The sequence below is a fragment of the Leishmania donovani genome, chromosome 26 (assembly GCF_000227135.1).
Source record: "Leishmania donovani BPK282A1 complete genome, chromosome 26".
Classification (NCBI taxonomy): domain Eukaryota; phylum Euglenozoa; class Kinetoplastea; order Trypanosomatida; family Trypanosomatidae; genus Leishmania; species Leishmania donovani.
Window position 1 is genome coordinate 1,027,692 of NC_018253.1, and position 22,942 is coordinate 1,050,633.

Below are 22,942 nucleotides of genomic sequence, written 5' to 3' on the forward strand. Positions count from 1 at the left end.
AGGTCCGTGTGGCGCCGACCGCGCGGCAGGTATGCGAGGAGGGGGCGAGGAGGGACGGGCAGAGTCTGTTAGACGCGTGACCCAGTTCGACGACAGGCCGGCTCGTCCGTGACGACCCGGATGGGGCCGCGGTGCGACAGAGGTGTGGTGAGCTGTGGTTGTGCGCGCGTACGCTTGCGAACTTGTTGTTGGGAGTGACGTGTTTCGAAGAAGCCTCTTTGTGCCTGTTTGGCTCTTGTTCGCGCACGCCTGCGCAGAGGTGCTTTCGGCGGTTTTGTCTGGGGGACACGCCCCCGCCGCAGCCTTGGTTTTTTCCTCTCTCGTTTCGGCTGTCTTGTTCAAACTTATGTTTTGCCTGTACTCGTGGGTTTTGAGAGTGGCTGCGTGTGTGGTGGGTGCGCCGTGGTGTGCACGGAGGTCAGAAAGGGTCTCTCCGTGTCTTTCTGGGACGTTTATTATAGGCGGTAGTACAGGTTCGATGATATGCGCATTTCTGAGGGCAAGGCACATCGCATACGGCATGGAAAGCGCCTGCCGTGGCAGTGCTTATTTCACCTTCAAACCAGCGTTCTACCCATGGACGTGTTCAACGGCGAAAAGTGGAGGCGTAGAGAGATGCTTGATAGAAGAGTGAGTGGTGAGCGTGCGCAGGTCGATCGGAGAATGTGGGTTCGCATTCAGCGGGGTGTGGCGAAGGCTGATGGGCCGGGATCGACGCATAAATCACGTAAAACCAACAGTGTGTTTTGTTATTCTCTCTCTCTGGTGAATGCCGAGGGGAGCACCTGCAGGCCCGACAGAATGCAGGGAAACGGGCATGGTGGGTGAGGGATCACTCTGCGCATGTGGATGGCGTGCCTTGTGTTGCGCTTGATGATGCCAAAGCCTCTTTATCGCTACCAGCGCACTCTCTCTCTCGCGTCTCCTCTCACCTCTTCGCTCATTGAGAGCTGCTTCTCGCTCTCCCTCCTCCGTTGTAGAGAGCCACGCATGCTCATTGTGTATCGAAGCCACCGAAGCGGTGGTTTAGTGCTCGGCGTAAGAGGCTGCTCTTCAACAAGGTCGACACCCGCTGACAGAAATGCCGGCGCGCAGCGGGCCATCGTCGAACACATTCGACCACAGCGCCCTTCCAAGTTCACAAGGGGCGCCAGGGCCCTACGAGTTCACCAGCACTGCTGGTAGGCATGTTGCCGGCAATTTACAAGGGTTTCGGTTCGTGGATGAGGGCCACACCGTGAAGCAGTCGAAGCCGGTGGCGCGCACCGCAGCTATGAGCCGTCGCCGCCGCGACATCTGAGTGCTTGCATGTGCACCTGCGCGGGCGCTCTGATAAGACTGGGCTCGTGTTGCGCCTCTCCAGAGCGCTGATTTATGGCGGTGCCACTGCACCCAAAATCTCACCAACGACTCCGAAGGAACGCCTTAAGGCGTGCGCTGAGTTTCACGCAGCATTGTCGAGCATGTCCGCTTCTTGTGGTATCGTGCATTCTCGGGGTACCCCTGCTTCGACCGCGATGATGCGCCACCACACCCCTGCTGTTGGGACGGCTATTATGCATTCTTCAATCAGCGCGCGAACTCGGCGGGTGTACTTCCCTCATTGTGTGCAACTGAGTATCGCTCTTCGGTGCGGCGATGCTCAAAACCATGAGCCGTGCATGGCGCTTCCTTCTAGATGCGAACGCTGACTTCGCTCGCCACACCGCACTGGACGCCCTCCTTGCCCTCTTTTGCCTTGTTCTTCACATTTTCCTATCTTTTGACGGATGCACTTGCGCACGGCTTCCGCGGCCCGCCGGGTGCCGTTGGCGTATCTTTCTCCACTGCGCAGCCCAACACACAGTCAGAGCAGCACAGGCACACCTACACATACCCGGCTCCGACGTCCGACGGAAGGCTTGACGCTCTCTTTGTGTTGTAGGGCGCGCCACACTCAGTCGTTTCCTGCACCCTATTCACGTCAGCGCCCTTCAATCGCTTCGGCAGTCGGCGCCCCCCTCTGCTTCCTCTGCGCTTTCTTGTTGCGCGTGTGCCGTGCGTCCGCTCTAGCTGCACCACGCGCGCACACGCAGGCAGATCCACCCGCACACGCGCACAAAGCGAGGTCAGTGCCAGTGCTCTGTGGGCTCGCACACAACACTGCACGGGCTCATACGGACATTACTCGTTCCAAACCACTGCCGGTGTTACGGAGAGCCCCCAACCGTGACGGCGGCCAGCTTCGTAGGGCGATGACGGAGGAGACCTGTACAACAGACTCGGAGGCGAAGACGCTTCAGCGGCTTGCGGAGCGGTACTACGAAGCGTATAGGCGAGACCGCGGCAATGATAGCACACCAACCGTGGCGTCGTCATTGATGCGCATGATGGCTGTCATGGGAGAGCTGTCTACAATGGCGTTCACGTCCTCGTCAAGCATGTCGCCTTTTGAAAAAGACGAGGTATCCCTGCTGATCGGAAAGCTCAGCATCTCTGTGGCGATGATTGCCGAGGCTTTCCACCTGAACGTGGGGCGGTCTATCCTCCAGTATCTCGAAGAGGAGCTTCGCGCGGCCCCGCTGTCGCAGCGCGGTGCGATCAACAATGGCTGTGGTACGACCGCAGCGGAGTCCGACGGCACCTCAGCTGGGGCCCCGCCACTGGACGCGCAGGCATCGGTCTCTGAAGCTCCTGCCCCACCGCCGCCGCCGCTACCGGTAACGGAGAGCAAGCGTTCGGTGGTGCTCGGCGCGACATCGAATGACGACTTTTTCGGACACGTCGACGAGCTCGCCAAGTTGCCGCGAGAGCACTTCGAGAAGGCCGGCCTCAAGTGGGTGGTGCCGCTGCCCAACGGGACACTGGAAGAAGTCATCCCGAACGGGCGTTGGATAACGGTTCGCTACGAGGATTTTCCTCACTACCTGGCGCACATTGCTCGGTACCGCAACGCCCGTGCGAGCCAGCCACAGCCGTCGCCTCCGTCTTCTCATTCCACGGGTGTGGTGGGCCGGCAGGGATACAAGGATCCGACTGCCGAGTACCCGCCTAACCGTGCGCCGGTCGTCTCTGTTGCGGCGTCTAGCGTTCCTTCTATTTTGGCTCAGGCGCCCGGCTACGACCCCGATCGCGAGTCGACCCTTTACTCGCCAGGCCACTTCGCGGGTGATCTCTTCAGCCCCATGGCACGCGCATCGGATGTGCAGACGATGAGTGTCGTTCCACCGGCTGCAATGGTGACGGAAATGGGCGGCGGGGCAGCTGGCTTCGAACGGCGTAGCCGCCCCGCTGTCCAGCACATTGGTCGCCCGTACGATGTCAGCTCGTTCCACGACAAGGTCAACCTTCTCCGTCGCGGGGCGGTGCCAAGCGCGGCTATTGCGCAGCTCGGCCTCACCTTCAGTGTACCGGACGGCCAACGTGTTGTCGAGCTCGTCAACGACGGCATGCAGGTGGATGTGACAGCCGCCAATGTGAGCGAGTTCCTGCGTCTACTGGACAGCTATCCAACAGCGCAGGCTCCGTCTGGCCGGGTGCATCGCACGAACAGTGTGAGGAAGATCGACGTAGGCCGCATCATCTCCGACGTCCCTGCAACGTTCAGCCCGTCGCACTTTTCACACGGCCTCTTCGCGCCGTACCAGGAGCCGACCTCATCGGTCTATGTGGACTACGACAAGTCGGAGCGGATGCTGCCGCTCTACCTGAAGGAGCATCACGTGAGCCCTGCCGATACACGAGGCCTGTACGTGAGCGCTGCACGCTCTGCCGACTACCCCACCTTAGAGCGCATCGTGCAAGAGGTGAAGGTGAATCCGTCTGCCTTGACCAAGTACGGTGTTACCTTCAGCGTGCCGAGCTCGCTGGAGCCGTACTCGACGCCAGAGGAGCGGCGCAGTGGTCTCCACGCCTTATTCCCTTCCTCTGCTTTGCAGCCGGTGCAGCCGGAGGATCGACTTCACTTTCTTTCTCTCGCTCGTCAGTACTACCCCAATATTCTCTGAACGGAAGACGGAGTGACGCTCCTTGCCGTTTCCTCGCTGTCACCGTACAACTAGGCGTGCTCGCGGTTCTGCTATGCATGTAATATAGACCTGAAACGGGAGCCGGTGGAGGACGGTGGGGGAGAGAGACAAGTACTCCTTGCCAGTAGGCGGCCGGGCTGCGCGCCAAGGGGAAGGACGAATAGGACTGTAGCGATAGCTAAGATGAGGGTATGAAACGCATGTTTGCCTCTCTTCCCCTCTGCGCAGACGTGCAGCTGTGCTCTAGCGTCATGCGATGGTGTCGTCATGCGTGGGATGTCTCTCTGTCAGTCCGCATCCTCACTCCCGCACTCTCGCTCTCGCTCGTGCGCCACTCTCGTCACGTTCTGCTGGGGCTTATGTGCACTTTTTTTTCGGCCTCTTTGCCCAGCGCCTCTTTGTTTTCTTCTTTCTCATGCTTTTCGCTCCCGCACTGGATAAAGGGTCGAGACAAGGGGCGGCACACTCCTCAGTGCGCGGTGGTATCTCAGGGTCCAGTACCACCACCCTAGGTGCTGAGGCCAAACAGCTCCCCCCTCCCCTCCCCCCGACTCTCTAAGCCTGCCGAACCACCTCTGGTGATGACAGGGTCACGTACCAGTGTCATGGGGCAGTCAGAGCGATGTATCACTGCTGATGCCAGCGGTCCGGCCCTGGGTGGCGCTGTGTCGGAGCGACCTGCGACCGTGAGCATGCGCTTGCACCATCCATGTGATGGGCGAAGTGTCAGAGTGACTCGAAGGTACCTCACCGCCGGCCCTCACGCTGCCCACTCGCGTGGGGAGTGTCCGGGTCACCGCGAGGGGGATGGACCAGGTGGCGACTGGCACAATGGGAGCGGCTGTGAGGCGAGCTGCGAGGCAGAGACCGCGCTCAGGTGACTGAGTCGGCTCATTGCTGTCACGCGGTCCTCTGCAGCTTCGCGCCACGCGCTGGGGCCTGTGACAGGCCGGGCAGCGTGAGCTCACGCCGTATTAGGGGGATGAACGCGTTAAAGGAAAGGCATCCTTTGGTATACACTGCGTCGCCTCTTTTTTGGCTTCATCCTATCCAAGAGAGCTATGTGGCAGCGGCCGTCGTGGTGGGACTCGGCTGACAAGGCTGATTCACCTGCTGGCCAGATCATTTTCAGGGCTTGGCGCCTCGTTTGGATGCTTCGTTCTCTACCTCACTCTTTCCACCACAAAGCCCCTCTTCTTTACGTGCTAAACTGATAAACGGGACAAGCACATACGCGCCGGTGTCGTGGCGTGCTTGCCGTGAGTCTTGATGATGTGCACCTGCACGACACGCGGGCACGCTCCAAAAACAAAAACAAAAACAGCACGAGAACATAGAGGAACTGATCTTGTGTGCGCGCGCGCGTGGATGTGCACGAAGCAAAAACTAGTGGATTCAGCTTCCTGCAGTCATGAAGTGTGTCCGACGCGCTTAGCCCACTTCTGCCGGTGCGTTAAGTTGGCGCACCAGCGTGTGTGCCGTGAAGGCCACTGCCAGCGTGTCTCTTTCGGCTATACGTGGGCCTGAATATTTTTGCAGCTCTTGCACATAATGCCCTTCTTACCCGATACTCGCGTGGTGCTCCTCCAACCTTTTGCATCACGTTACTTTTCGACGCCGTCTTGTGCACACACGCACACACGCGTGCGTACGCGGCCATGGCCGCAGTGACGCGTTGCCCTGCTCTTTCTTCGAATTAAGGATCGTGGACTGCTTGTTCTCGTTACCTCTGTGACATCTGTCAAGCAGACACTCACGAAGAAATCTTACGTGCACCGAGAAGGCCCCGGGCTCCGTGGCAGCAGGTGGTGCGCGCGATATTTGTCCTCTGCACGGGCTCGCTCTGTACCGTGCACACACAAATACAGGTGCTCGCAAACGTGCCGTCTGCCGTTTCCGATCTTGCTTGATTCTGTCAGCCTTGACGAGCACCTCATCACGTCGCCACAGCTCTACACTTCGTTGTTGTCTTGACTTTAGAATTCACGCACGACACAACGTTGCACGCACGCACGTCACGTCATCCACTTTAAGAAATCTGGCAGTAAAGAAAGCGCAGAACGCGCCAAAAATGAGCGAGACAGACAGCATGTGGCTCCAGAAGAGCATAACCCTACCTGACCCGATCCCAGAAGAGGAGGACAGGGCAGACGCACCGACACCAGTGCTTGTCCCCGCTACTGCCCGCACGCTGCCATCCACCAACACTGAGGCGTCGCCGGAGGATGCCATGCCGCCTCCGCCCCCGCCCGCCTTGGAGAAGAAGACCACCGCTGGAGTGGAGATTGACTTGACGAAGATGGTGCTGGATACGAGCAGCTTCCTGCGCGCGTCTGCGCAGCGCCCGTCGATGCGGTACCCGAGTCGGGCCTCTGTCTCCAACTCCGCGTTCATCTCGGCGCAGGAGTACGACGACCTGCGTGCGCGCTACAGCCAGGCGAAGCGGGAGCTGCTGAAAGTGTCTGACATTCAGAAGGACCTCGACTTTGCGCGTTTTGAGCTCACACGCTCCCAGGAGGAGATGAAGCTGCTGCAAGCGAGCAACCACAACCTCAAAAACGAGGTGGAGGAGTATGCGCAGCGGGCCGAAAAGGAGCACAAGGCGCGCATGTCTCTGGAGGCGAAGATGTCGGCCGAGGGCGCCACTCGCGCGGAGGAGGTGGAGTTCTTGAAGAAGACGATCGACGAGCTGCGCGAGGAGAACGCAAAGCGACTCGATTACATGACACAGCAGCAGGAGGATGAGTTTCAGGCGCGGCTGCAGTCCATGCGGGAGGAGCTGGCAGGCGCGGCAGAGGAGCTGGCGCGGCTCACCGCGAAGGCGACGCAGGCAGAGAAGGCTCGCGAGCTGTCGGAGTCGAAGCTCACCACCGCACTTGCGGACTTGGAAAAGTCGCGTGCCGTGGTGGGCGATTGCAAGGCGCGAATTGATGCCTTGCAGAAGGAGTGCCATGCACTGGAGCAGCAGCACCGCGACTTTGTGCAGCAGCAGGAGCGACAGAATGCGACGTACCTCGAGGAGCAAAAGGCTCTCAACGAGGAGCGCGTGCATCAGGTGGCGGAGTCGAAAAATGCGGCTATCGCAGAGATGCAAGAGGAGCTGCATCTGTGGAAGGAGAGGACAAGGACAACGGCAGAGGAGCTAGCCGCGGCACGCCACGCGGCAAGCCAGCTCCAGGAAGACGTGAAACAGCTAACTGCGGATCGTGCCAAGGAGGTGCGGCGCCTCACTGAGGAGCATCGTCTTGCTCAGTGCGAGCTCCAACTCCAGATGGAGGCGGCGATCCGCGAGGCTCGGGGAAGCAAGACGTCCCTGGAGGAGGAGGCGCAGTCGCTACGTCGCCAGCTTGCGCAGGTGTCAACTGAGCTCTCAACCGTAGCTGGTGTGCTGGCGCAGCGGGAGCGGCAACTCGCCAAAGCAGAAGAGGAGCTTCTGCGCGCCAAAGACCGCTGCGTTGCGGCAGAGCAGGAAAACGCCCAGCTGGCGAGCGATGCGCAGCTGAACGCTGATGCGGCCGAGGAAGCTGCAGCGCGTGTGGAGCGACTAATGAGGCAGAACTGCGACATGGAGGAGGAGTTTTCGAAGGACCTCCGCGAGGCCAAGGATCGCATCCGCACCTTAGAGGCGACACTCATGCAAAGCAAAGGCGAGCTCTCGGCGCTTCGCAAAGAGCAGATCAAGTCTGCGGACGACGGCCTCGCCGCCACACGCGACCTTCGTGCGCAGGCAGAGGCACTGACGGAAGAGTGCACGGCGCTCAAAGCACAGGCAGGGGAGCGCCGCCGCTTTGAGGAAATGGCGCGTGACTACTGCCAGCGCTTTGAGGCGGAGAGGACGAGGGTCGGCACGCTCGAAGCGGAGCTCAGCGCCGCCGTTGACAGGTGCGCCGCTCTGGAGGCGAAGCTGGAGGAGCTCTCGCGCCGCGTTATTTCGCAGGCAGTGTCGCGCTCACCGATGCAGACCCTGCACACCAACGCGACAGCCGCGTCGCTGTCCCGCCATGGCAAGCACCGCAGTGTCTCCTCCGGTCAATCGTACGCACCCACCGGCGGCAGTTCGATGAAACGCGCCCGCACTGAGGACGCGCGCGTCTTCGCCATCAGTGGGTTTGACGGAAACGACGTCCTGCTCGCCGTGAAGCAGCTCCCAAACGTGGCGATAGCGGAGTGCAAGTCGAACATGCCGGTGCCGTCCAACCTCACCCACCTCATCACGAATGGCCAGCTCACAATCAAGCTTCTGACGGCGCTTGTGCGAGGCTGCTGGGTGCTGCCGGAGTCCTATGTGGTGGACTCCCTGAAAGAGCAGACGTGGCTACGTGAAGAAGACTACGGCTTCCAGCACGAGGAACCGCCACTGCTGAAGAAGCGCATCGCCCTCACGGAGGCGTTCATGTCTTGTAAGCACTACAGCACCGCCAGTCTGTTGCTCAAGGAGGGCGGTGCGATCCTCGTCGATGACCCGGAGCAGGCGGACATTCTTCTGTGCACCAACGCCGAGGCACGCAGCACCAAAAACGGGTGGAACTGGGAAAAGATGGTGGAGATAATCTACCCGCTTAAGATTCAGTAGCCACAGCGGACAAAGGCTGCGCACGGCGATGGCACATCTCCGCACCCTCAACACGGAGGTGTTTCGAGCGTCCCTAACAGACTCTCGTTTTGCATCCTCGTGCCGCCCGTTTCCCCACATGCGCCGATGCGCAGCGAGCCCGTTTTTCAGGCATACGCCGCGCCCGGCACACATCATTTAGAGTATACTTCGAGATTTTGTTTCTCCTCGACCAGATTCTGTTTTCCTAGATTCGGTTTCCGCCACACCTCGCTCACAAGTGCGGACACATGCATGCAATCATCCTGGCCGGCATCCGGGTGGCTGTCGCCTTGTCATTGACACGCCCTGCATCCGTTGGCCGCTTACCTATCCGTGTATGTTCGCGCATTTGCTTCGCTGCGCTTGTGATTTTCATACACTACAGTAGATGTCCTTATTTTCCCATGCCCTTGCGTCTGTATCTGTCTGGATGCGCCGTCGAGCTATCACCGCTGGCATGGTCTCTTTCTTTTTTTTTTCTTTGTGGTCATCTCTCCTTCGTTGGTGCAGCGGCAAAGAGGAAGGAACGCAGCCGGGGCGATGCCGATGGCGGGTCGCCGCCGCGCGCGCTTTCTCCTCAGCCTTTGCCCTTGTCATGCATGGGAGTTGCTGTGAGTGGACCACTACCGATCGCCCAAGCAGCCGTTCCCAGAAAAACGCTGACATCAGTCACGCCACAGTGCACTCCACGCGATATACTCCACAGTTGACTACACAAACACACCCACACACGCGCACGAAGATGTGCTAGCCGTAAGTCTGCCATGAGCTCCTTTTGAGGTTTATGTTTTACCCTTTTCTACACATGTTGCTGTCGCTAGGCGCGTCAGCACCTTGCGCCAAAGCACGCGCACACACACGTGCACCAATACTCACCGTAGGTGCACGTGGACGGAAACCCCGCGTGCGTTTCACATCGACGCTGCGAAGCAGCATTGCATCGTTTAGGGTCGACTCTGTGATGACTCGGCCACGCAAGCGCCCCAGAGAAGAGGGAATCTTCGCTTGTTCTCCAGGAAAAGCTGAAAGCCACCGCTGCTGTGGGGACAAGGAGGAGCTGTGCACGCACGCTTTGCTGCCTAAGCTGCGCTGCGCTGGGGTACTTCGCTGCTATCGGCATTTTTTTTCACCACGCCTCCTTTGCTTTCGCGTCTCCCACTTCTCCCTCGCTCCCCAACGCGTGCGCGCCCATTCATAAAACAACTCGCACTCCTCTACGCGCTGTGCCTCGTTGATGCCCCCTCCTCCTTTACAGTGGTGATGTGGCTCTGCACCCTCCCCTTTCTCTTTGTTTGCTCCGTTTCCTCGCTTTCTGCTCCGTAGGGCGCTCGACGGCGTGGCGCGCACGCAGCTCGGCACGAGTCATGTCCGCCGATAAAAAGGCGAAGGCCAAGCAAGCCATCCAGGATGCGAAGGCAGCAGTGTCCGAGAAGCTAAGGGGTCAGGTGCCCATTTTAACCCTCCTGCGGTATCGCGCTTCCAGCGAGTGGTTTGCCGTCGTTGTCGGGAGCATTGCCGCCTTCTGCGCGGGCGGCTCCACGCCGCTTTTCATGTACTTTTTCGGACGGATGACGAACAGCGCGTACGACGACGAAGCCGCGCCGGAGGTGACGCGCAGCTTTGCGATGTTGATGGTGTGCATCGGCATTCTTTCCATGGTGCTTGTCTTCATTAAGACTGCCACGTACCAAGTGACCGCGACGCGCCTGGTCGGCCGCATCAAGTGCGCCTACTTCTCCGCTGTCGTCAACCAGGACATCGGCTGGCATGACAAGCGCAAGCCCGGCGAGCTCATTTCTCGCCTGACTGGAGACACGCGTGTCATCCTCAACGGCGTTAACGACCGCTTTGCCAGCTGGATCGAGAACCTCGGCACCGGCCTCATCGGCATCGTTTTTGCGTTCATCGCGAGCTGGGAGCTGACGCTCCTCATCATGGGTTCACTCCCGCTCATCGCGGTGGCGGTGTACTTTCTCACCGCCGCGTCCTCCCGCCACGTTGCTGTGACGCGCAAGCAGTATGCGGTGGCGAGCGCCATTGCGCAGGAAGTCATGCAGAACATCAAGACAGTGCAGAGCTTCAACCGCGAGATGCACGAGGCGGAGCGCTTCTCAGAAACGATAGTGGGCTCGCGCAAGGCCGGCATCAAGAAGGAGTTTCTTGTGGCGATGGCCGGCGGCTCCGTGATGGGCATCATGCTCTGCGTCATTGGGCTCGCCTTCATCCTTGCTGCGTACCTTGTCCACAGCGGCCGCACCGACGTTGGCTCCGTCTCGGCGGCCTTTCTGACTGTGATGTACGGCGCCATGGGTCTTGGGCAGGTGTTCCCAGCCCTCATCTCCTTTGTGGAGGCGCGCACAGCAGCGTACCCAATCTTTGCGACTATCGATGAGCAACCGACGATTGACCTGCACGGGCCTGGCAGGGAGGCGACGTTTTGCCGGTGCATTGAGGTGAAGGATGTCACCTTCGCCTACCCGACGCGTCCAGACCAGCTCATCTTTAGCGGCTTGAGCGCCACGATTAGGAAGGGCGAGAAGGTCGCCTTCTCTGGTTCGACAGGATGCGGCAAGTCAACGATCATCAGCCTCATCCAGCGCTTCTACGACCCCATGGAGGGTGCCGTCACCGTGGATGGGCAGGATCTCCGCGACTTGGACCTCAGGTCGTGGCGCAAGCGCATCGGCATCGTGTCGCAAGAGCCCAACTTGTTCTCCGGCTCCGTTCTCGACAACGTCCGCATGGGGCGGCGCAGCGCCACCCTTGAGGAGGTTGTGACGGCATGTAAGCAGGCCCGCATTCACGACACGATACTGGCCCTGCCACGCGGCTACGACACCAGCGTTGGTTCTCTGGGCAGCCAGCTGAGCGGTGGGCAAAAGCAGCGTCTCGCCATCGCCCGGGCCGTCGTGCGCGGTGCCGACATCCTGCTCCTGGACGAGGCGACCAGCGCGCTGGACCGAAAGTCCGAGGTGGAGGTGCAGCGCGCCATAGACGATCTTACGGAGCATAGCAAAATGACGGTGATCACGATTGCGCATCGAATGGCTACCATCTCGAACATGGACTGCATCTACTTCCTCGATGGCTCGCGCGACGGCGGCAGCTGCATTGTTGAGTGCGGTACCTATGACGAGCTCATCCGCATGAACGGCCGCTTTGCCTCGATGGTCATGATGCAGAACCCTTCCACGGGAAACTTGCGTACTGTGGTACACGACACGAGCTTCTACCTCTACCCAGGAGCCCTCGACAAAATTACAGGCGGCAGCGTCTCAACCGAAGACAGTTACAGCAGCAACGACTCCTGGGACTCCAACTGCAACGGCTTCTACGAGGATGACGACCGGTGGAGCCAGTATTCCCACGTCGACGACGTCCCCTTCATCCACCGCACCGATTGGGAGGAGCGAAAGACGAGCGTGTCGATGTGGCGCATTATGAAAATGACGAAGAGTCGCTGGTGGGCGATTGCGCTGGGGTTTCTGGGCTCCATCATCACAGCTATCGTCTTCCCTTGTGTCAGTCTCATGATTACCCAGCTCATCAACACTCTCGGCACCTACCGCCTGTCGCAAGACACAACGCACATGCAGCGACAGATAGCCTTGTACGTGATTCTGCTGATTCTTTTGGGCGCTGTCTACTTCCTCGGGAGTGTGCTTACGGGCTTCTACGGCTACGTCGGTGAGTACCTGACCTGTGAGCTGCGCACGATCCTGTTCCAGCAGATTCTTCGACAGGACCAAACCTTCTTTGACATGCCTCGCCGCGACCCTGGTGCGTTGGCGGCCCTTCTCTCTGGCGACTGTGAGTCGGTGCACCAGCTTTACGGCCCTACCCTCGGCTCCCGCCTCCGGTCTGTCTGCGCGTTCGCCGGCGGTATTGCCATCGGCCTCACAATGGAGTGGAAGGTGGCGCTCGTGTGCCTGGCCACTATGCCGCTCTTTGTTGGCAGCATCATCGCGCAGCAAGTCTTCTTTGCCGACTCTCAAAGTGTTCGCGAGAGTGGCATCGACACGGTGGTGAGCGAAGCCCTCGGCTCGATCCGCACTGTCACCTCCTTCAACATGCAGGATCGAATGATCAAGGAGTACAAGCGCACCATCAACGTCGCGGAGCAGACCGCCGAGCGCCGCGCCGTTCTCGTCAGCATCCTCGCCGGTGCGACGGAGATCACACTGATGGGTTCGATGGCTCTTTCTTTTTGGTACGGTGGCACCCTCATTGAGAGGGGCGAGACGCACTTCAGCAACGTGTTGGTCGCTGCCATGGCCGTCACCATGGGCTCGACGCTGGCGGGGGCGGAGGCAGGCAGCTTCGCGACAAAGTTGCGCGATGCGCGGCTGTCGTCGAACCGTGTCTTCTCCGTCATTGACCGTGTACCGGCGGTAGACAGTTATGAGTACGGCAAGGTCAATTTTGAGGAGCAGATAGGCGTCGAATTCCACCACGTCGGCTTTACGTACCCAGCGCGGGAGGGGGTGAAGGTGCTCAACGACGTCTCTCTCAAGTTTCAGGCAGGCTCGTCGAACGGCCTCATGGGACAGACCGGCTGCGGCAAGTCGACCATTGTGCAGATTCTGGCCCGCTTCTACCCGATCTCGACGGGCAAGGTGCTCATCAACGGTGAAGATCTCAGCTCCCTCGACCTCGTCACGTGGCGCGACCAGCTCAGCATTGTATTACAGGAGCCCTCGCTGTTCAGCGGCACCATTCGTGACAACATCAAGTACTCTCTGCCGGACGCCACAGAGGAGGAGGTCATTGAGGCGGCAAAGATTGCCTGCATCCACGACGACATCATGAACATGGAGAAGGGCTACGACACGGAGGTGGGCTACCGGGGCCAGCAGCTCAGCGGCGGGCAGAAGCAGCGCGTGGCCATCGCCAGAGGCGTTCTTCGCTGCCCGAAGCTGTTGCTGCTCGATGAGGCTACCAGCGCCCTCGATAACATAACAGAGGTGCGGGTGCAGCGCAACCTGGACGAGTTCCAGCGGCGGTTCGGCGTCACCACGGTCGCCATCGCCCATCGCTTGGCGACCATCCGCCACAGTAACCAGATTGTGCTGTTGGACAGTGGCAAGATCATCGAGCAGGGCACACACGAACAACTCCTGGCGCAGGACGGTGAGTACAAATCTCGATGGGAGCTAGCCCACACGTGAAGAAAGCGGTGCAGGCTGTGCCCTTCTGAAGGCCAGCGCCGTCACTCTCCTATTGCTCTTTACCGGGACAGTCTGATGCCTCTGCTCGCATCGTTTTGCCTTCTGCCCCCCTCGTGCTCTGTATTGCAGTCCACTGAATGTAGATGATGTGCGTTTGCGGGTGTCACTCTCTGTCTCCCGCTGTCGTCTCTTGAGCTGCTTTCTCTGGGACCGTTTTGTTTCTTACCGCTGACATTCGTGTCATTGTGTCTCTGTGTTCCTCACTCCAGGGGGGGGGGGTCGTTGTCTCTGAGAGCAGGGGGGGGAGGGGTGTTTGTGCGGAGAAGACGGCAATGGGTAGGACCACCCACGCCCTTTTTGCTTTGTGTTTCTGCCGTGTCCTCGTTCCCGCGTCTTTCTCTTTCTGTTTCCTTTTTGTGTCGAGATGGCTGTCATGCGTGCTAGCTCCTCAGAGCCCCCCTCCCTCCCCTTTACCGCTCTCTCTTGACATCACCTCTGCGTTGTCTGTTTTCGTTGTCTTGTGTGTCTGCATTCGCCATTGCCTCCTCGCATTGTGAGGCGCGTCGGCTGCTTTGTAGCTGGTGGGTCTGTGGCTCCTGCGTTGATTCATCTGTCCCCCCTCCCCTGCCGTGACTGCTCTGTTGTGGGCACAGACCGTCCAATTCTTTTTTCTGTTCTCCGTTGCACTCGTTTTCCGGGTTCCCTTTGGATGTGCACACACGACGGCGGTACCATCTCTCCCTTCTGGTCCTCGCTGTGGTCGACTGACCCCTTTTGTAGTGTTTATTTTTGCCCTGTGCTTTTTGTTTGTCTACAGCATCCCCAATAACTGATCCGTTTTCGGTTATACATGTATCGTCTATGAGAGCTGCGCCGGCGGCCTTCACGACGGACACGAACACAGCAGCGACAGAATGGATGCAGAAAGATCCGGCTTTCCACTAACACGCAGTGTACACAGACACACACACACACACACACACATGCATACACACGCATAGACTTGCTTTGAAACTTCGCGCGATGGCCATTTACGTTTACTTCTCCACCTGCGTGCGCCACCCCTCGCCTCACCGCCGCGATGCACCGTGTCTGTAGGTATGTATATCGTTCACCAAGTAACGTTTCGGTCACAGGCGCCGGCATGGAGGAGGAGGAGTTATTTTCTATCTGTTACACACCAGCTCGTGTCGTGCGTCCGTGTAGGCTACGAGGTCTTGTGGAATCAGAAGTATGTACTCATAATCGCCTGCACAAGCATCTGTGTATCTGCGTCTGCCTCTGTGTATGTGTCTCTTTGGATATTGGGGGGGGAGGGTATGCTTGTTCTCGCACCTCGCCACAGGCCCGCATGAAAACAACGCGCATGCCATCCTTCGTCTCCTTCCAGCGCCATCATGCTCTCTCCCAGCCCTTTCTCATGATAGAAACAAGCGCGAACCAAACAGACTGTGATGTATACTATTCGTTACACATGCGTTCTCGACGAACGGATGAAGGGCGCGCCCTGCTGTCTTTGCATGCACGTTTTGCATTTTCGCCATTCTTTGGTTTCCTTTTTTTTGGTGGTGGTGGTGGTGGGGAGGCATCTTTCCTTTTCATGTTTTCTCATGTTTGCAAAGCCTGAGGGCCACGTCCTGCACCAAAACGTTCGACGATTTGCAGGCGTATGTGCACAGTCTCTTGTTTCTCCTATCAAACATTTGTTTACAGCTCATATTGTCGTTGCGCCTCCTCGTGTTCATGTCTCCTCTTCTGATTTTACCACAAACGTATTGACACACACACACACACACGCACACACACATGCGCAGCTCGTCTCTCTCCCTCGGTGGTGGGCGTTTTTGTTTTCAGAGCCCCTTTCGTTGACGCGAGAAACGAGGGACTTGCAACAAGCGTAGAGAGACTTCAGCGCTCGCAACGTTTCAGAGCGCGCCAAACCGACTGCTGTGCTGGGGCACACAGTGCTGCGGTGTGTGCCCTCCATCCAGTGGATGCTCAATTGCTCTTTATCACTCCGTTTCCGACAATCTGGTTAATCCTCTCATCTGTTTGTATGTGTGCATGCGCGTTCACGATTCTTTCAAAGCCGGCGACAAGGGCGAAAGAGGGAAGGAGGATCTCCCAACGATACGGCGATGAGGAGTGACTCAACGTACTCTCTAGCATTCGAGGAGCATACTTCCGCAAGCATTCCTCTTGACCGCGTTTAGCTCTTCTGCTCATTTCAGATGTCGAGGAACCGAGTCACATTATAGGTGTTCGCTGCTGTCTTATTTTTCTTTTGTGCACACACACTTTGCCGCCTTGCGTGCTCACAACAATCACCATCCCTCATGTAACGGAAAAAGCGGGATACGTGAGTGTGCCCTCCCCCCTCTCCCATTCGAGCGTAGTGTTTTCGAGGGCGCGAGTGGGGAGCACAGGCCGGATCGGTTTACGCTTCCACGGAAATGAGAGGCCCGGCCGTTTGGCCGCGTTGCCGACATACACTCGAATGCATTCCCTGCCTCTTTGGGAAACGTTTTCTCTCCTCTTTTATTCGTTGCCGCCCCTTTGCTTTCACTGCCGCTCTTCCCGTAGGCTGCCAGTCAGAGGGCGCATATGGCGGTCTAAACGCGGTCGTACGTATGTCAGCTGGTCTGGCCGAACCGGCGCATTGAAGTACATGGGTGTAGGTGGGATCGTGGATGGTGTGGGGATGACATAGTAGTACGTGGTACTCTGTGCCGCTCTTTCTGCAGCCGATTCCCTCGGCTTCATCCTCTTACGTGGCTGTTATCCTGCTCCTCTCCCCCGCTTTGCCCTCTGTTTTGCATTCTGCGTCTTGGGCATGCGCTTCTTTGCCTAGTTGCCACTGCTGGCGCTTGCGTGGAAGTGGTGCCCGCTCTTCATCCTGTGCTGGTCTGTGCTCTGCTCTCATTTTTTTTTCCGTTGCTGGTGCTGGGGATGGTGTCGGTCGTGGCATGTGTACAGACCTACGTCCCTGTGCCGCAGGCGAGTTGTGAGCGTGCGCATACACACATACACGCCGATTGGTTAGTTCACTTAGGGGTGCACTGCTTATGGTCCCTTCGCTCTTTTTGCGCACATGATTGTGGGTGGATTTTGTGTTGTGTTAGTGGAGCGCCTCCTTGTTTCCCTTGGAGGGTGCGCTGTGTTTGGTGGGTGCTTTTCTCTCTGTCTTTCACACATGAGGTGCGGCGTGTTCCTTCCGTCTCGCGTGCGTGCACGTCTCGAGGACATCTGAATGGACGTGGAACTGATCGGTTGCACCAGTGAGTGCAAGAGAGTGGGGAGGGAGGGCGTGTGCGTGGGTGAGCGAGGCGACACATCAGCTTGTAAGCACGAGCACAACAGCACAATCAGAGACCATTGAGAGAGCACTTTCGGCACCCATAAAAGACAGTCTTTGTGGCCACTCGATTGCGCGCAGGCTTGCTGTGTTCCCTCCCCCCATCTCACGCAGGAGACGTGTGTGTGGTCGCGTGTAGAGGTGGTGAGAGAATTCTATTCACTCAGCGCCGTTTGTCCTTCAAAGGCATACAGGAAGCGCTCTGCTGCCTTTCGGCGCGCCTCTCCCCTCTCTTTTTCTCATGCAGGTCAGTAAAGTTGAGGTGCAGGGTGGGAGCGATGAGAAAAAAAGGCGCCTCCTCCTTCGGTGCGAGTTGTCGTATCAGCCCTTACGCTTCGCGAGCCCCGTCAAGGCTTGACCGCCTCGTCAAGGCGTATGCGTATGTGCCTGCTTTTTTTTTGCTTCGCATCCTGTTTCCCGACTCCTCAAATTTCCGTCTCTGTCTCTCTTGTACACGTCCCCTTTTATCTGTGCTTCTCTCCTTTCCCTCTCTCCCGTCTTCTCCAGACCGTCCTCCTTGTGCGGATCGCTGCGTTGTGTTCTCTTTCCTCTTCGGATCCTCATCTCCTCCCTTTACTTCACGTTCCAGGGCGTCACTACTCTCCGCACGCCGAGCTCGTTTTTGTTTCCGTGGCACACCGGACAATCGAAAAAGAAGACGAAAACGCACACACCTTGCGCGCTTTATCTCCCACAGGCAACAGAAGAAGTGTAAGCGAAGATGATCTCTCAGTGCTTCTACCTGGCGGCGCTGATCACTACCGCCATGACCATCACGACATCCAATGTCACCTTCTACCAAGAGGGCCTTTCCACAAGGATAGATGGCACACCCACTGTCGTCCGCAACATCGCCCCGGATTGGATTGAAACGGCGGCGATGACCGTCAGCTCGACGACGAAGGAGCTGGCCGTCGTGCTCGCGGATCCGCTTCGCGCTCACATGACGGCGGATGTGACAATCGGTGATTCGGCGACCGCTGTCGCCGCAGATGTCAATGTGTCCATCTACGGAGCGTTCAACATCTCCAAGATCCCTCACGATGAGGACTGCAACACCCAGTCATTCGTCATGAACTCTTGCCACGTGTACATGAGGGTTAGCGGCACTGTCGACACCGTCGCCCAGCTACCAGCTGACGAGCAGAACATCTGCGATGCCGTCAGCCAGATCACCCATGATCTTATCACCCCTGTGGCGTTCATTCCCTACCCTCCTGTTGTGGACGGCGCGACGGATATCGCGAAGTCGACCTACCTCATGAAGTACCGTTTGGTCAACGTCCTCTCCGAGAACACCGGGTTGCCTGTGGAGGCGCATTTCGTCCGCAAGAACGTTTTGCGGGTTGCCTTTGGCTCATTTGTCCGCACCAGCATTCTGTTCGACTCCGCCTACGACTACGACGTGGACGTGCTGAACGCCATGGCGGTACTGTCGCGGTGGGCCACGAAGAAGCTCAATATCTCGATTGACCCCGAGAACAGCACAACCACAAGGATCCCGTTTCACGGCGGTGCTGTCACTGTCCCGACGCTGCGCAGCATTGTCCGTCAGGCTATCCATGAAGACGCGTTGGCGACGCTGCGGACACTGGTGCCGCGTGGTGCTTCCGTGTCCTACGATGTTGTCATCAACGACTTTCAGTGCAAGCTTTTCAACACCATCTGCTCCGTTCCTGTGTCGAATGGCGTGCAGGTGATCAACACCCGGTTCAGGGGAATGGGTGACCTCGGAACGATCCTGGACAACACAGCCAGTGCCTCGATGGATGCCCTTCTGACCAACATCACGACAGTGGCGTTCAAGCTCGTCGGTAGCACCTTTGGTGACCGCATCTATCTACCTGTATTCTGAGGGGGCTCATCGCCCTTCCCTCGGTGCGGCTAGGTGGTGTCGCTATGACGAGGCGGAAGGTACACAAGACAGTTGCCTACCAAAGACGCTCATTCAGCCCGTCAGCGAGACGACGGAATGCCTCGACACTCCACAGCAACCCTTGCGAGCCCTCGCCGGCGTTGTCACATGCGTGACTGTCGTGCAGATAGCCGTGGGATACGCTCTCCGTGCTCTCCACTTCTCTCTCCCTCTCTTTTGTCATCTGCACCTCCTTTTTTTTTTCTTCCGGCTTCCTGACTTTCCCCCTAAATGCTTTGCCTTTTGCTCTCTCGTGTCTGTGTGCGTGTACGCGATTTTGTGCGCATTGACCACCACGTGGTGAAGGTTGAGGATGACCCCCTTCTCTCGGACTGTATCGGAAGCGCACACCTGCACAAACAGTGTGCAAGTGCTCCCCTTCCTCCGCCCTCACCACACGTACACACGCCCACACACCAAAAGTGTCTCATTTTGCTGTGTGCACAGTTCCCCTCTCGCCCCCACCTGATCGTTCCCAACGTACGGTTCACGGAGTCCTGTGCCGGACGGTGCGCTCACGCGTACCTGTCAACGAGTGGATGCGCATCCTCCTTTGTTCCGTGGTGTTTTACGGGTTTACTTGAATGGTGATAACCCTGGTGTAGCACCTTGCGTGCGAGCTTGTGTGTGTGTGCAGCAGCGTTTGTCTTTGCAGAAAGATCTTCTTTTCCCACGTTCTTTTTCCACCTGCCTCATCTTTTCCTTTCTGGCTTTTCATTGTTATGCACATTGACCACCATGTTCGCCTTCTAGTGGGGCGCGGAGCAGGAGCAAGGGTGACCAACACTCACATGCACACGTGCTTGCACAATACCTCTTGTGCCGCCGCACGACAATGGCACCCGCATCGCTGCTGGCGCTTGTCTGATATGCATTTTCGTTTTCTCATCGCCATCTTGATCTCTCTCTCTTCCTCTCGTAGATTCGGTTTTGCAGTATTCTTCTGTTTCACACCTACTGGTTTCTGCCATTCGCCTCTACTCCCTTCTTCTATTTTGTCGACAGCACCCACACACACCCTCGTAGGCACACGCGGCATCGGAGAGGGCCCCTCTCATCTCTGGGAGGCGTCGTGTGTGCTTGCATTGCGACCCGGGCTGCTGGCCACCCTCCCAACGCCTCAGCACGCGGCGTTGACGCGTTTCGCAGCTCGTTTGCTGTATGCATATGCGTCTCCGAGACACGTGGGCGGGGAGTAGCGAACGTTGTATCGTCGGCGAGCACAACGTGTACAGGATGGAGCGACCGGGCCGCGTGCCGCTGTGCGAGACAATGGGCCCCTGTGCCCTCTATTCGGTTAGGTTTCTCTCTGATCTCACGTCATATGCTCATCCTACACCATCACAAGCCGTGCAAACGTGCAGTGTGTGCGTATGGGATTCAGCGATGCGAACCTCGTTGCAGCTGTGAAGATGTGCAAGGTATCCACTGAGTGCTTGGGTGGGTTCATCGGGTAGGGGGGGCGCACAGATTTCTCTCCGCGGGCTTGCGCACCGTGCACGCAAGCTCTTTTCACAGCCCCCCCCTCTCCTATGCTGAAATGTCTTCCATGCCTGTCACTCTCTTCGGTGGCCTCCATGTTTGTCTGTTTTCTCCCTCTCCCACGGTTTTTCGTGCGGCCTGCGCAGAAAGGCACCTCTCGTGGAAGATCGGCTCTTGCCGTCTTCTCTTTTTTTGTCCACATCAACCATCAGTGGGCACAGACAAGAAGTGCACGCTTGTGCTCTTCCACCGTCTTCGAAGCCACTCCCGCTGCCTTTTCTCGTAGAACATTCTCTGCTTCTGTGGCACACTCATCGATGTAGTTAACTCGCTCCCACGTAGTCACCCGCACGCGACCACGCGGCACCGCTGCTTGTATGTGGTGACTCTCTTCGCCCTTGCCATCTCCTTGACACTGTGGAGCGTCACCTCATCCCCCGACAGCATCAACGTCTCGCTTGCCGCAGTGAGCCTAGGGGATTGCAAGCTTATCCGGGGTTAGTGTAACACTAATGCGCTTGTCGCCATTCGCGGGACCGAAATGAATACGCAGATGGCCGACGTGGCACTTGAGACAAGCTGTACGATGACGGGCGTGCTGGTCTTCACGGTGACGGTGCCCGCTGGCCAGAACTGCCCCGCGACCGCAACGCGTCCGACGGATATCCCCGTTTCAATGTTCTACCAGAAGCTCATCTGGGTCCGCGCTCTCTCGCAGGCAATTTCTACCCCGCACCCATATTGCTTTTGGCCCAGAGGACGGTGCAGGTCTCTATGGATTTTTTTCCTGCATGTCCGACTTCCAGGACGAGGGGCCACTGCTCATGCGGGGCGAACGATGCAGCCCGCCGGCTTTTGCGGAGCTTGCAAAGGAACGCCTGTGCGACACCACGAACGCAAACTGCATTAGGGCAACATCCGCCGGCTTTATGGATAGCGCGGCAGTGGTGCCGACGTCGGCCAACCTGATGGAGCGAGTCCGGGTGAAGATGGCACAGGTTGCGCCCCAAACGTGCGTTCCGCCGGGTGTGTCGCTTGCGAACGACATCACCGTGCGCCACTTCCGGAGCATCCTTTTTACCAGGAACTGCTCTATCCTTGCTGGAGGCGGCGCTAAAGGTGATGGACACCCATGCCGTTGACGGTGGTGAGGCCAGCCTTGCGCTGAGCGACGTCGCAGGCGCTACGGTGGATGATGTGCTGAGAAGCTACACCGCCACCGCAGCACGGTCCGCGAGCGATAGGGCGAGCAGTTATCTATATCTGCCGCCAATGTTCGTGGCAGACTCCTTTTTTTTGTGTTTCTCTCTCGTCTTCTGCTTTCCGATTTTGGCGTACAACAACTATAGGCGGACATGTCGCAGTTCCGCATGTGGTGCTGCTCTTCCTCCCTCCTTGGCTGTGCGTGGTCTGTCTTGCTCAAATACCAAAGAGGAAACACACAAACACGAGAACACTCGCGCCCTCTCTTTCTGTCTCTGCTGTGTGTGTGTTTGTGCGTATATGTGTGCTGGCGAATAGGATGCGGTGAGGTCGCCGTTCATCTCATGGCGAGACGCTTTTTTACCACGCCACGTGCTGCTTCTGCACTGGCGACTGAATAAGTGTCTTTTGCTCGTTTTTAGTTCGTGTAGGTGCCCCTGTGCGCGTGCGTATTCCAGTCACATGCAGCGCATCTGGTAGTGGCGCTGCCGGCGGAGGGGGGGGGGCAATGCTTCCTCCCCTGTGCACTGCAGTAGAACGCGTGCAGACTTTAGTGACCAACAGAGACCGCCATCTATCAGCCTCCAGGTCTGCGGATCTTCCAGTGGCGCACGCTATCTGGCCTGCAGTTGTATCATGTCGCACCTAAAACTGACTAACACATGTGAACATCGAAGTGGCAGCGTTCCTGGTCTCGCGTAGTTTTGTTACTCTTTCTCTTCCCTGATGTGCAGGCCTTCAATGCTGCATTCACAGCGCCGTCGGTGACTTTAAGAGGCGGAGGTGGTGTCTTCGTGGGCGCGGAATGCGACACGTGTGAATAGTGTTCGCAGAGCGGGAGGGGGAAGAGGACGGTGACAACTGCACGTGAGGTAGCAAAAAATTGCACACGACTGTGCTACTGCCTCTCGTTCTTTTTTTTTCGCCTCTCCACGCGCGCATGAGTGCTAGCCGCCGCTCAACTTCACGATATTCTTTCCCGTGCATCATCATCTGCCTGGCCTGTCCGCCGCCCAATACGCAGGACCGGAGTGAGCTCTCTGTCGTCTAGTACGCCTGCATCCCGTGTGGTGTTTCGCAAACATGCAAGTTCCGCGATGTCAAAGGTGCCTCTGCTTTTCATTCTTGCGCGGCAAGCACCTCTCTCGGCCCCTTGAGATGATGAGCAAGAGTCGGTCTGGGCGAGGCACACCCTGGAAAGCATGACGAGGCTCTCCT

General features: G+C 58.1%; 4 protein-coding genes across 4 annotated transcripts; all 4 read left to right on the forward strand.

Annotated features, from left to right (window-relative positions):
- Positions 1-2,234: 2,234 nt before the first annotated feature.
- Positions 2,235-3,986, forward strand: LDBPK_262680 (hypothetical protein, conserved; the record flags this gene model as incomplete). Its single annotated transcript, XM_003861804.1, has 1 exon — positions 2,235-3,986. The coding sequence occupies one exon, from the start codon at positions 2,235-2,237 to the stop codon at positions 3,984-3,986; it is 1,752 nt and encodes a 583-aa protein (XP_003861852.1).
- A 2,110-nt stretch (positions 3,987-6,096) lies between these two features.
- Positions 6,097-8,580, forward strand: LDBPK_262690 (hypothetical protein, conserved; the record flags this gene model as incomplete). The annotated part of the gene is made up of 1 exon (XM_003861805.1): positions 6,097-8,580. One exon carries the CDS (start codon positions 6,097-6,099, stop codon positions 8,578-8,580), a length of 2,484 nt encoding a protein of 827 aa, XP_003861853.1.
- A 1,385-nt stretch (positions 8,581-9,965) lies between these two features.
- On the forward strand, positions 9,966-13,769 carry LDBPK_262700 (ATP-binding cassette protein subfamily B, member 2, putative; the record flags this gene model as incomplete). Its single annotated transcript, XM_003861806.1, has 1 exon — positions 9,966-13,769. The coding sequence occupies one exon, from the start codon at positions 9,966-9,968 to the stop codon at positions 13,767-13,769; it is 3,804 nt and encodes a 1,267-aa protein (XP_003861854.1).
- Positions 13,770-17,845: 4,076 nt separating this feature from the next.
- Positions 17,846-18,979, forward strand: LDBPK_262710 (hypothetical protein, unknown function; the record flags this gene model as incomplete). The annotated part of the gene is made up of 1 exon (XM_003861807.1): positions 17,846-18,979. The coding sequence occupies one exon, from the start codon at positions 17,846-17,848 to the stop codon at positions 18,977-18,979; it is 1,134 nt and encodes a 377-aa protein (XP_003861855.1).
- Positions 18,980-22,942: the final 3,963 nt, after the last annotated feature.